The sequence below is a fragment of the Sinocyclocheilus anshuiensis genome, unplaced genomic scaffold (assembly GCF_001515605.1).
Source record: "Sinocyclocheilus anshuiensis isolate Anshui unplaced genomic scaffold, SAMN03320099.WGS_v1.1 scaffold423, whole genome shotgun sequence".
Lineage (NCBI taxonomy): Eukaryota > Metazoa > Chordata > Actinopteri > Cypriniformes > Cyprinidae > Sinocyclocheilus > Sinocyclocheilus anshuiensis.
Window position 1 is genome coordinate 1,208,768 of NW_015549610.1, and position 11,890 is coordinate 1,220,657.

General features: G+C 37.3%; 1 protein-coding gene across 5 annotated transcripts in view; it reads left to right on the plus strand.

Annotated features, from left to right (window-relative positions):
• LOC107659207 (GDP-mannose 4,6 dehydratase) overlaps nt 1-11,890 on the plus strand; it is a 74,856-nt gene that overhangs the window by 55,190 nt on the left and 7,776 nt on the right. For all 5 annotated transcript variants that reach the window (XM_016448068.1, XM_016448069.1, XM_016448071.1 and 2 more), the window contains 2 exons: nt 6,859-6,977; nt 7,195-7,291. In XM_016448068.1, the coding sequence (XP_016303554.1) occupies nt 6,859-6,977; nt 7,195-7,291 (216 nt within the window). The remainder of the gene's footprint in view (nt 1-6,858; nt 6,978-7,194; nt 7,292-11,890) is intronic.

Below are 11,890 nucleotides of genomic sequence, written 5' to 3' on the forward strand. Positions count from 1 at the left end.
CTGTGTATGTAGGCTTTATAGGAAAAATACAACATTCTGACTAGATGTGACAATTAAATTGTCTTGAAATTTGATGTCCATTTTTAATGGCTGAGTTTTTGAATTAAAATTTTGCACAGTACGCTACAATTTTCTTTGATAAGATGTGTCTCTAAATTCCCATTTAAAACAATTTAAAGAAATCTTTCTCATTAATTTACTTGTTTCTTAGTGGACAACTAGTTGACCATCTTGACCTATCTGTAATTCTGACTTTATTTTTGCTTTTTCCTTCCTTGTTTTGAGATATTTTCTTGGTTCATATCAGATTTCAAATCTTTTGCTTCACTGCTTTTTTAATCCGCATTTACAGAGACCTCTATGCTGCGGGACTGATTTTTCGGCACCTCTGACCAAGTGAAGGCAGATCCTTCTGTCTGTCTTTGTGACGGTGCTAAGACAGGCAAGAAAAGAAGTGATACACATACACACACCTCTCTTTGTTCATTGTACTCCAGGCAGTAAAAACTCACCTGGAGAAAGCATCAGCAGTAAGATTCGCCAACACGACATGCCTCCACAAATACAACTGTCATCACTCTGTCTCACACACATTCTCACACACAGAGTGTTCATTGGGCAGAAGTCTTGGCCACATAAATGTTCATTCTATATGTCTCGCACACAAACACAAATACAATTAAAATTCCCAACAGTGTTACAGCTTGACCTTTCACTTTTATATGACCACACAAAATGAAGCCACCTGTGAAACAGACAGGAGAGGACGTGTGTGTGTGTATGACGTCGCATCTGTGTTTATTGCGAACATTTATAGAAGGCAATGTTGAACTCTTCGGTTTTCCCGCTTGCAGAATTTCTGTGGTCACAGAAGTTGTGTGCACTGCTAATGGATGTGTATGGGAGTGTGTGTCCCCACTCACACACCTGTTCCTCATTTTCCAATTTGTAACCAATCTGCTCTCAACGAGGGGCTAAACGGCCCTGATAACCATCTTGACTGCTCTCTCTTTCTCTTTCTCTTTCTCTCTCACACAAACACACACACTCACACACACAAGTTTCACTGTCTGGATGCATATGAGTTCCAGTCAATAAACTGCATCTGTAACCGTTTTTTATCTTCCATCAGATTAAATTATAGTTTCTTCCTGTCTCTACTGGTCAGTCATTTTCATGATCGATATGATGATCTAAGTCTGGCCCTTCAGCCTCAATAAAAAAAGCGTCCCACTCAAACCTACTATAGGACAGTGATTCCCAGCATGCATCTCGGGACATACTTAAGCAGGTTATTCATAAAATAATTTCTAACATTTTTATATTTATAAAAATAATTCGTAAAAAAAAATTATACAAATATTTTTAATATAAAAAGAAAATACAATTTTAAGTATATTAATAATTGTTAATTATTATTAATAAGAATAATTATGATTAATATTTAATAATGTTTTATATAAAATAAAATAATGTTAACAATGAAAATAATTAATAATCAACAAATGTATGCAGGTATTTGCAATGATCAAATATAAAATAATTGAAAAAAATGTTTATAAAATTATTTTAACAATGAAAAAATGTTAAATATAATATTAGTTATTAATTATTGCCTATGTTTTATATAAAATAAAAAATACTGTTAATACGATTAAAAAATATTTTAAATCTAATAATTAATATTAAGTTAAAGTTAAAGTTAAAGGAACACATTTCTAGTATCAATAAAAAGTACTTAAGCCTTGCTAGTCATCCATGTATTTTTATCCAAATTTTGGGATGGAAACACTGCTTTATTTTATTTTATTTTATTTTATTTTATTTTATTTTATTTTTCCAATTTTGTGTTATTTAAATTCATGAAAATTTGGATGGAAGGGGGGACAAATAACGTTTTTTGGGTGAAATGTCGCTTTAGGAGATGGTATGGTTCTGATATGGACCGTCGAACACATCCAGTCATGCATCAGCTCAGATGGTCTGACTGGAACTATGCCATGTTTTTGACGTGTGTAATGGTGAACTCTGTGTATCAGTGTTGTGCATTTGTATTGGCCGGCACAAGTGACGTGAGCTGTGTGGAAAAGTCCATTTAAAATAGCATTAATGAAGTAACCAGGTGATCCGCGGTCAAAAACACACTCTCATCGTCTCTCTCACTCAGTCATTTAGTGGTCAGTGCTAACTCTCTCTCTTTGTCTGCTCTTTCACACTCTCACCCTCTTTCTCGTTCAGTGTGTGTGTGAGCAAGTGTCACCATATGACAGCCTGTCTCTGCCTAATTCAAACCACCTGCCTTAAACAGAGTACTTCTGTGCTCCATACAAAAAAAGACTGTGTCTGTGTGTGTTGTGGTGGGTAGAGGGGAGTATTTAAACTTTCAGCAGCTCCAAAAATAAAAATAGGCTTTTAAAAACAGGCAAACCCTTCTAAACCAATGACTCCTGGAGCTATAGAGTCAGTTCCAGGCTATGTATGTGTGTGTGTCCTTCCCGGTGGATAGTTATGAATAGTTGTATTATTACAGGGCAAGATCTACCTGAAAGACTCGTACAGTTCTTATGTGAGGAATTCTTCACATGGCATAAAGCGAGCTGGAGTGTGTGGGCAATTTTCTTTTTTGTGTTGCAATCGTAAATGCATGTTTGGTTGAATTGGATTCAGTGTTGCAGAGAGAACTGCAGGTTTGTTTATTGCAGAGTAACAAACTTAAAACAAATGTAAATAGCCAAAAGGTTACGTCTTGTATAAGAGGAATTTGTGTTTTTTTTTTGTTTTTTTTAAGAAAGATGCATTTTATTTTTTTCCTTTGAATAATAATATAACAAGTTAATAAAACAAGTCAACTTTTTATTAAATGTTTTGTTTAATGTTTTTACTTTGGTTTTTACTTTACAATTAAAGTAAACTTTTTTGTAATACTTTTTTCTTTACTTGCTTTTAACTTTAGTTTTAAATTTTTTAGTCCCAATTATGACTATATTAAGAGTATGCATATATTTTTATAGGCTACCAGTCCGACCGGATGGCTACTTTGAAGAAGATTAAAATTATAATTGGTTTTACTACATAATTCCCATACCTCAATTAGTGCTGTATCATAGTTTTGACAATTTTCCTCTTTTTTTTTATTTTTTATTTTTGTATTTATTTATTTTTTTATTTTTTTACACTGTGGTAAAAACATTAATAATGAAGAATGTGTAGGAGTGTTCAGAATATTGACTGGTAGTGTAATTACGTAAATGTTCATAACATTTCCCCTTGGAAAATTAGCCACCCAGGTAATGTAAATTTGTTTGAAATTTGTGATTGGATGCATATGGTCATATGACCAGTGATTGCATAATATGACGTCATTTATAATTCCAAAACTTAAGATGATTTGAATATTTCAAGATACTTCATTCAAAAGTGCCTGCGGGGAAATTCACACGCCCAGATGCATAAAAACAAAAGAGCCATTGAGGCCGAGAAGAGGATGCCATCACAGTTAATCCTTTTTCTCTTTCACCTTCTTTTAAACTCACCTCTCTCTCATCCAAGTTTATGTTTGCCTGCATGGACGGATGGCAGGAGGAACACTGACACAGATTCAAAACAAATTGGCGTACATGTAATTTTTGGAAAGGTCAGAGACGCCTTGATTCACCAGAGAAGGAAACTTCCCTTGAACCTCACATTTGGCTCTACCTCTGTGACCCTTTCACCGAGCTTTAAAGTGATCATTTAAACAGATGTATGCGTGTGTTTACCGATCCATGCACAGGTCCTGGATCAGATGGTCATTTTTGTGTTTGGCCAGTGTTGAAGGGAAGTGACCTAAGCCCTGTCGCTGGACTGAACAAGCCTGTATAACCTTCTTTCTTCTGTCAAACACAAAAAAGATATTTTTCCCACATATAATAAAGGTCAGATGGGTCCAGTGTTGCTTTGGGCCTCATAGACTTTCAGAATATAGGCAAAACAGTTTAAACATTCTTCAAAATATCTTGTTTTATGTTTCACAGGTTTGAAATGACATGAGGGCGGTAACAAATATGACAAGTTTCATTTTGGGTGAACTGTCCCTTTAAGACTTAAAAATATATTTTTTAAATAAGTTACTTTTTTCTAGTCAGATCAAGTCACATTTATTTATAAAGCAATTAATATTATTGACCTAATTTATTAAGATCAATCAGATCAATTTTTGTTTCAATTATAGTATAAGTAAACACTGGAAATATTTAAATTGTGTAAATTGTTCCTTTAAAATGGGATTTAAAATCATCAGTAGAAGGAGAGGATCTAATATGGGGCAGCACGCTATGAGGCGTGGGCCGCAACAGAGAGGCACGATCATCTTGGAACCGGCAAAAACAAGTTATTTGAAGACCTTAGAGGCCTAGGAGTATGATATTGTGGGACAAAAGCACATACGAGTTACCGAACCATGTACACAAATGATGAAAGCATCTTCTTTCTTTTTCTTTTTTTATACACAAAGTTTGCACATTTGCGGCTGAAACGGCCAGAGAGCCTCAGAGCGTCCAGACCCCTCCTATAATGCCAGAAGAGAGTGTGTGTGAACAGGAAGGAAGGGGAAGGGAGTTGTGCTGCAGGCCTCTCAGCTGTCTCTCACAGCGCTAATGATCCTTGGAGAGAGGTGTGAGGGAGGAATGGAGAGAAAAGGACAGAGAGCAAGGGATGTTAAGACAGATACAGTATGAGCCGGGTTTCAGTTCAGAATATTTTTCCTGTTGGATACATTTACAGTGGCGTTAAACCACCTCACATTTCACAAAATTCCATGCTGACAAATCCAGAAAGTTGCTGAATAATAATGGCTTTCAGGAATGAATCAGTTAAAGTGCTTCACTTTGCCATCAGTGTGAGAAAGAGAGAAACAAAAGAGTGAAAAATCCAAGAATGCTGTTTGCGGTGACTAAAATAAGAACAGAGAATGTTGTAGACCATTTCCTCCCTTCACTTGACCTTTATGTCTGTCCCTCTTGTTTTCTCTTCAGTCTTTCTCTCTCACACATAGACACACTGTTACCTCTGTTACATGTAGGTTTCATCATTTAGAAGCTGTATTGGTGAAGACAGAAAGCTTTGTCTTGACCTTTGACCTTACTTGGTGTCATCATGGTCATTATTACATATTTTATGTGTGTATACTCCGGAATTAGCACTCACAGCACCAACTGACAGTAAAATCTTTGTATTACTCGCCAATAAGCTGTACTTTTATTAAGAATTGAAACATTTTTATTAGGAATTGCAACATTACATGTTTTATGTCAAACTGTAAGAAGCTTGATGTCAGTGACACGCGTCTTCTAAAGAAAACATCTGTCGCGACTAACAACTTGTACCTCAGGGGAAAATGTACTGTCAGACATTCATCTTCTCCAGAACCCTGTGACAACACATACGCGAATATTCCTCAACAAAAATATGAGGAACAGCATTGCAGTTTGTTGTCTTCATGTTTTTGTGACACATACCAAAGCTGTGAATGACACAGTGACTTGAGCTATTTGTCACAAGTATGTTTAATAAATCAGTTGTCATTGGGACAAAATATACATTCTTAATTTTAAAAAAAATTGCAAAGACAGAAGAAAAAAAATCTGCTTGCACAGACTTCAATATTTAATAAAACCGCAACATTTCTACATTAGGCATTTTTACTTGTCTGCAACCATTCAGGTGTGTCAGGGGTGTTTATGTATTGCACTTAATAAAATAATGCGAAATAACAGTTTATTGGTCAGTGAAAAATGCATATTTATAGCTAATAAATGTTCTCACTTATGCCAAAAAATTTATTTTGGATCTCTGCATGTGTGTGTTGAGGGAATTTCTACATTTCAGACTAGACTAAATCAAACAGAGCAGCTCTGAACACGATCTTTATCCTTCACAGTGTGTGTTTAGTGGTTTGTGATGTAGAACAGTCATTTTTAATTAACCTACAGATGTTTAAAATACAGTTTGATTGCTTCGACTTTGTGCTGTGCTAAAATCCAAAGCTGTATCCATCAAAATGCTGTGTGAGTTCCCTCAGTGTTTCATTTTATGGTTTTCTCTTTCTGTCTGTCTGTCTGTTATCTCATTTGAGAGGTTTTTTTAAGTGAGTGCAGCAGGAGTGAAATATGAATGAGTTGGGCGGCCAAGTGCGGCGCTCCCACTGCAGCGTATAAAACGTGCTGATGGGGTCTTTATCCCTCCATCAAGCTGAGGGGAAGAAAAGAGCACAGTCCTGTCAAGGGAACGGGGCAATTCTCCGGCCAACTGGCTAAAAGCTAAAGCCCTGGAGTCCGAAAATGTGTATGAGAGATAGAAAGAGGGAGCTAAAGCCAGAGAAAAAAGACAAAAGACTATCACCCATTGACCTCTTGGCAAGCATTCTTGATTTAAGTATCTCACCATTTATTTCTCCAAAAGCACTCTCTCTTTCATCTAGATCACTATGTAGATGTAGTCTGTGCTTTTGTGTTGTCGTGTAGTGGTTGTATGGACTTGGGAACTCTGTGCTTTATTCCCACAGTTGGCATCCCATGAGGCCTAGTGTTGACGTCAGGATGGGGACGGCCATGTGTGTTTGTGTGTTGGGGTGTGTGTATCGTAACCACATAAAAGCATATCCTACTGGGAGCAGATGTGTCTGCGTTGAATCTGTGTCGTGTGTATGCGGGGGAGTCTTGATACTTGATCACAAATGTGAACCTGAGAAAATAAAGCTGTTTTGATACTGTTATATGAAGTCATCATATTGATATGATATCATCAATCACATATGCGTCATCTGAAATGGAACGTACTTCATAATAATGATATCGAGCTTGTTGTTTCTGTTTGTTTTAGGCGATGTGGCTGATGTTGCAGCAGGAGGAGCCTATCGATTTTGTCATTGCGACGGGGGAAGTGCACAGCGTACGGGAGTTCGTGGAGAAGGCCTTCAAACACGTGGGCAAAACCATTGTGTGAGAGCACACGCGCACACACACATCTACCTCAGATTAAGCCCATTTGGTTAATCTGGCACATCTGGCGTTGATTCGTCGACAGGCTGTACAAGACCACAAAACAACATGCAAACACACCATAAATATTGTAAATATGTAACGCATATGCTGACAGCTGAATTTAAAAACAAATAAAATGAAGGCATGGGTTCAAAGATCAAGTTCTCGCACTTAGGTGGGAGGGGAAGAATGAGGAGGAGGTGGGCCGATGTCAGGAGACGGGAGAGATTCATGTGAAGGTGGATCCGAAGTACTATCGGCCAACTGAAGTGGTAAGGCACTGCAAATATCTTCCCATGTATTAAAAGATCAGAACATCCAAGGTGCCCTTAGGAGGTGAGACATTACAAAATATCATGCATAGACTACTGTACAATAAGTGTTGACATCTCCTAGTTATGTGGTGAGAATGTTTTATTTGTTTATTTTATTACATCATTAGACAGCTGTTTGTTTCAATATTGTTCATTGTGATTTATAATCCATTAAATCAGCAGCATTCAAATCTCTAGAGAGGATTTGAGGGCGTTCACATAGGACACGTTCTTTCTTTAAAAAAAACAGCTAGCCATTGCATAACTCAATGGAAGGGGTCTTGAGACTTTTTGAAATAACTTGTTTTTAACTTGGCGGAACATCTTAAAAATGTGTCGCTTGACATACAACAATTCCCCAAATAAGCCAGACCCAATGTGTTGGCCAATTATGCTGTGTTGTTTATTTACACTGCCATTAAAAAGTTTGGGGTCAGTAAAAATAATACTTTCATTCAGCAAGGATGCTTAAAATTGTGAAAAACTGCATCATAGTTTCCCCAAATATATTAAGCAGCGAATCACCATTGATAATAATTAGAAATGTTACTTGAGCACCACATCAGCAATGTTTTCTGAAGGATCATGTGACACTGAAGACTAGAATAGATTACATTTCAAAATGTATTCAAATAGATAAGAGTTAATTTAAATTGTAATAATATTTCACATAATTACTGTTTAAACTGTTTTTGATCAAATAAATGCAATCTTGGTAAGCATAAGAGACAAAACATCTTAATGATCGCAAACTTTTAGACAGCAGTGTATGTGCGTAGTTCAACAATTAAAAAGAAATATATATTTTTCTATGAAGTACTCAAGTAGACAAGATGAATAAAATGTCCGTCCTTACCTGACATGTAGATGTCAGATTGTGTGTGTGTGTGTGTGTGGTGGGTGGTCATTCAGGAATGAGAAAGGGCACTAAATCTGTAAAGAAAACATGCACATGAAATGATTGTTGACAGATCAGAGGTTTTCTCCAAGACACGTTTACTGCGTATGGGTCAGAGGGGTGTTTCCAAGGACCTTTTTCAGTTAGAAGAAAAAATAACAAAGGTAAGACAGAAAGAAAAAGAAGTGCAGAAGAACCAGTGCAGAAAGACAGAAATCTGTTATTTGGGTATAAAGCTATTAAAGGGGTCATAGGATGCCCATTTTCCACAGGTTGATATGATTAATTTAGGGTCTTAATGAAAAGTCTGTAACATAGTTTGCTTAAAATTTCTCAATGGTAGTGTAAAAAACACCTTTTTTACCCTGTCAAAAACAATTATTTTCAGAGCACGCAGTTTTGTAGCATTTTCCTTTAAATGGTAATGAGCTCTGCTGACCCCGCCCCTCTCTTCCGAGCTGCTCTCTGAGGGACTGTTTACTTTAGCCGCATTCATCGTGAAACTTGCTAATTAGCACATTATTAGGAAAGGCGATTTGCAAAGATTCATTAAAAAAACCTTACACTCACTTCTTCTGTAGATGAAGCTGGATCACGAATGATTTGCGCGAACATAAACACATTTAGGTAGATCGGGGGCGCATTCTCTTCAAAAACAAACGTAATCCACTGCGTCTTCAGCGGCTCAGATGTTGGGAGTAAATGACGACTGCTATGTTCATTATTTCATCCAACAACAAAACACCTCAATCGCTTAGGAGTCATTCTTGTCTACATCTGCTCCGGCGGTGAAACAATGGCGGACTGATGACAGCTCACTCAGGGCGCTACTGTCAATCAAACTATCATGGGAGGGGCCAGTTTTTGTGACGTCACACAGACAGGCATCTGAGATCAGCTCGATTTGAGAAAGGGGAAAAGATTTGAGCAGATTAAAAAAAAAAACACTTTGTGGATTTTTATCATTTTAGGGTGGTTGTGTACACACTGCCAACACACATTTCAGTTCAAACAACTTGTAAAAGTGCATGTAGCATCATATGACCCCTTTAAATATTTTTGGTGTCATGTTTTTGATGACCTCCCAATGCTGTTACATAATATCAGCCCAGGATACTTAAAGACACTCTAAAAGGCATAAACCGAACAGGCCATCCATCAACACAGACGCAAAATGGGAATTTGACCTTTAACCTCTGTGATAGAAAGTAAATCACTGCATTTCCTCAGGAGGCAGGAGTGTCAGTACGGGACGCACTTACAAGGATGAATGAGAGCGAGTGTGTGTATTTGCGATAGATTTACTAATGCGTTGTCCACAGGCTACATGTGAACATGTTTGAAAATCTGTTGGATGAAGGCTATAAGTAAATAACTTTTTCTGGCAGAAACAGAATAGAAAAAGGATCTTACTTCAATTTCAAATGCGTAATTATGTTTGCCAGCACACACACACACACTAACTGTTTATCCAAAGAGACCATCGTCAATCGTCACATGAACTGCTGTGTTTTTGAGCCATCCTAATCTATTTTCGTTCGTGCTACACCTGCATGATTTATGAAAGCATAATTACTGACAGATAAAAATCTTCTGGCTGAAAGATCCCACGTTAACGCTAAAAATAACTGTCACACCCAAAACTGCTGTTAGATGAATGGCTCTATGCATTATTATCATTCCCAAAATCAACATGTGAAGCCTCTGAGTGATGGCTATCATGCCAGACGTAACTTGTGGTTTGATGTGCGTAAATTGCGAGCGAATGATGAAACTCAATTCGCCCCTCTTTATTTGCATAACCTTTAGAGATCTCATAACAAGCGTATGCGTGTGCGTAGGGGAGGATTTCATCCGTGGCTTTGCTGCAAATACAACCTGTATCTCGCTTTCACTGGATGTGTTCTTTCAGTCGACACACACTCGCTCACATTCCTTCAGGAGGAATGCGTAGCTTTAGCTTCACAATGAGAAAAGCAGGTAATGCGCTTGGCCTTGTCTGTCCATCACACACCATCTACTCACAGACAAAGAAACCGCGTGTGCGCGTTGAAATAATATGCTAACTTCCTTTTAAGGCCTGAAATACCCCGATTTAAATTAAGCTTGAAATATTAGAGCGAATTTCAGTAACTTTTTTTATGATCTCCAGCAGGAGAGCCATTCTTTTATTTCTCTCTCGCTTACTTTTATTCCGACACACACTCGCTCACATTCCTTCAGGAGGTATGCGTAGCTTTAGCTTCACAATGAGAAAAGCAGGTAATGCGCTTGGCCTTGTCTGTCCATCACACACCATCTACTCACAGACAAAGAAACCGCGTGTGCGCGTTGAAATAATATGCTAACTTCCTTTTAAGGCCTGAAATACCCCGATTTAAATTAAGCTTGAAATATTAGAGCGAATTTCAGTAACTTTTTTTATGATCTCCAGCAGGAGAGCCATTCTTTTATTTCTCTCTCGCTTACTTTTATTCTCTCATTTGCACTTACACAAGGACACAGCGAATTGGGTGCAATAATGAACACATCAAAACCGAGCGCTCTGTCTTTTAGCTGATTGAGGGGGTTTTTAATAGCGAAGGCTCGAGCTGATGAATGTGGCCCCCAGACGGCCGCTGTGTGAACCCTGTGGTCCTTGCTCTGCCTTTCAGCGAATATGATTTTGCACATCCATTTCATTCTTTCGGATGCTGATTTAAACAATTTTTATGAGGCACTTTGGGGAAGAAGGACCAAAGTTAGCCAAAGGCTTTTTTCTTCTTCTTCTTTTTCACTTTTTATTTTCCAGACAGTCCCCAGGAAACCCTCATGGTTTTTTTCTTTTCGTTTTTCTTTTTGAAAGAGAGAGAGAAAGGAGCACGAGAGAGGGCATAATGAAAGCAAAAAGCTTTGATTTATGCAACGAATTCCACAAACAGCAAGTTTGCAGCAGTCGCTTGGTTTAGTAACTCGGGCCTTTTATGAATGTCTTGCCCTGCTGAACTTGTGTGCACATCTCAAAGTTGTTTTTGGTAAACTGGGCTGTGGTTATTTTGTTATGTGGTGTAATTTCAGCTAACTAAATTATTTGTAATTGCCTTTTTACAAGATTTGAGGGTCTTATGTGGCAAAGATTATTGAAAATAAGTAGCGAAATGTATAGGAATGCTTTCAGGATGTGTCTGCCAGGAATATAAATGTAATGTACAGTAAGTAAATGTAAGTGTGAGCATGCATGCTGATGATAGACAAAACACACAAACTGCACTGGCTGCAGTTCACCATGTGTGTATTTCATCAAATCAACTCACAGACTTGGCGACCCTGAGGAATTGCCACAACATAATGATGGAGTTTTGTGGATTATCAGAGATTAGGACTATATGGTACATATGTCAACATGATTCCTCCAGCAACTCTCGACAAATTACAAACGTCATTCTTACAGATTTAAATTTGAGACAGTTGTTCTTTCGTGGAATATTGTGTATTTTTAGAGTAGTAAATGCACATTGTCTTGATATTTATTGTCCCTTAAAATGCACATCAGCATCTTCACTGTCAATTAATTAATTTTTTTAAGTACTTTATTGACATAATAAAGATTATATATATATATATATATATATATGTGTGTGTGTGTGTGTGTGTGTGTGTGTGTGTGTACATATATGTAT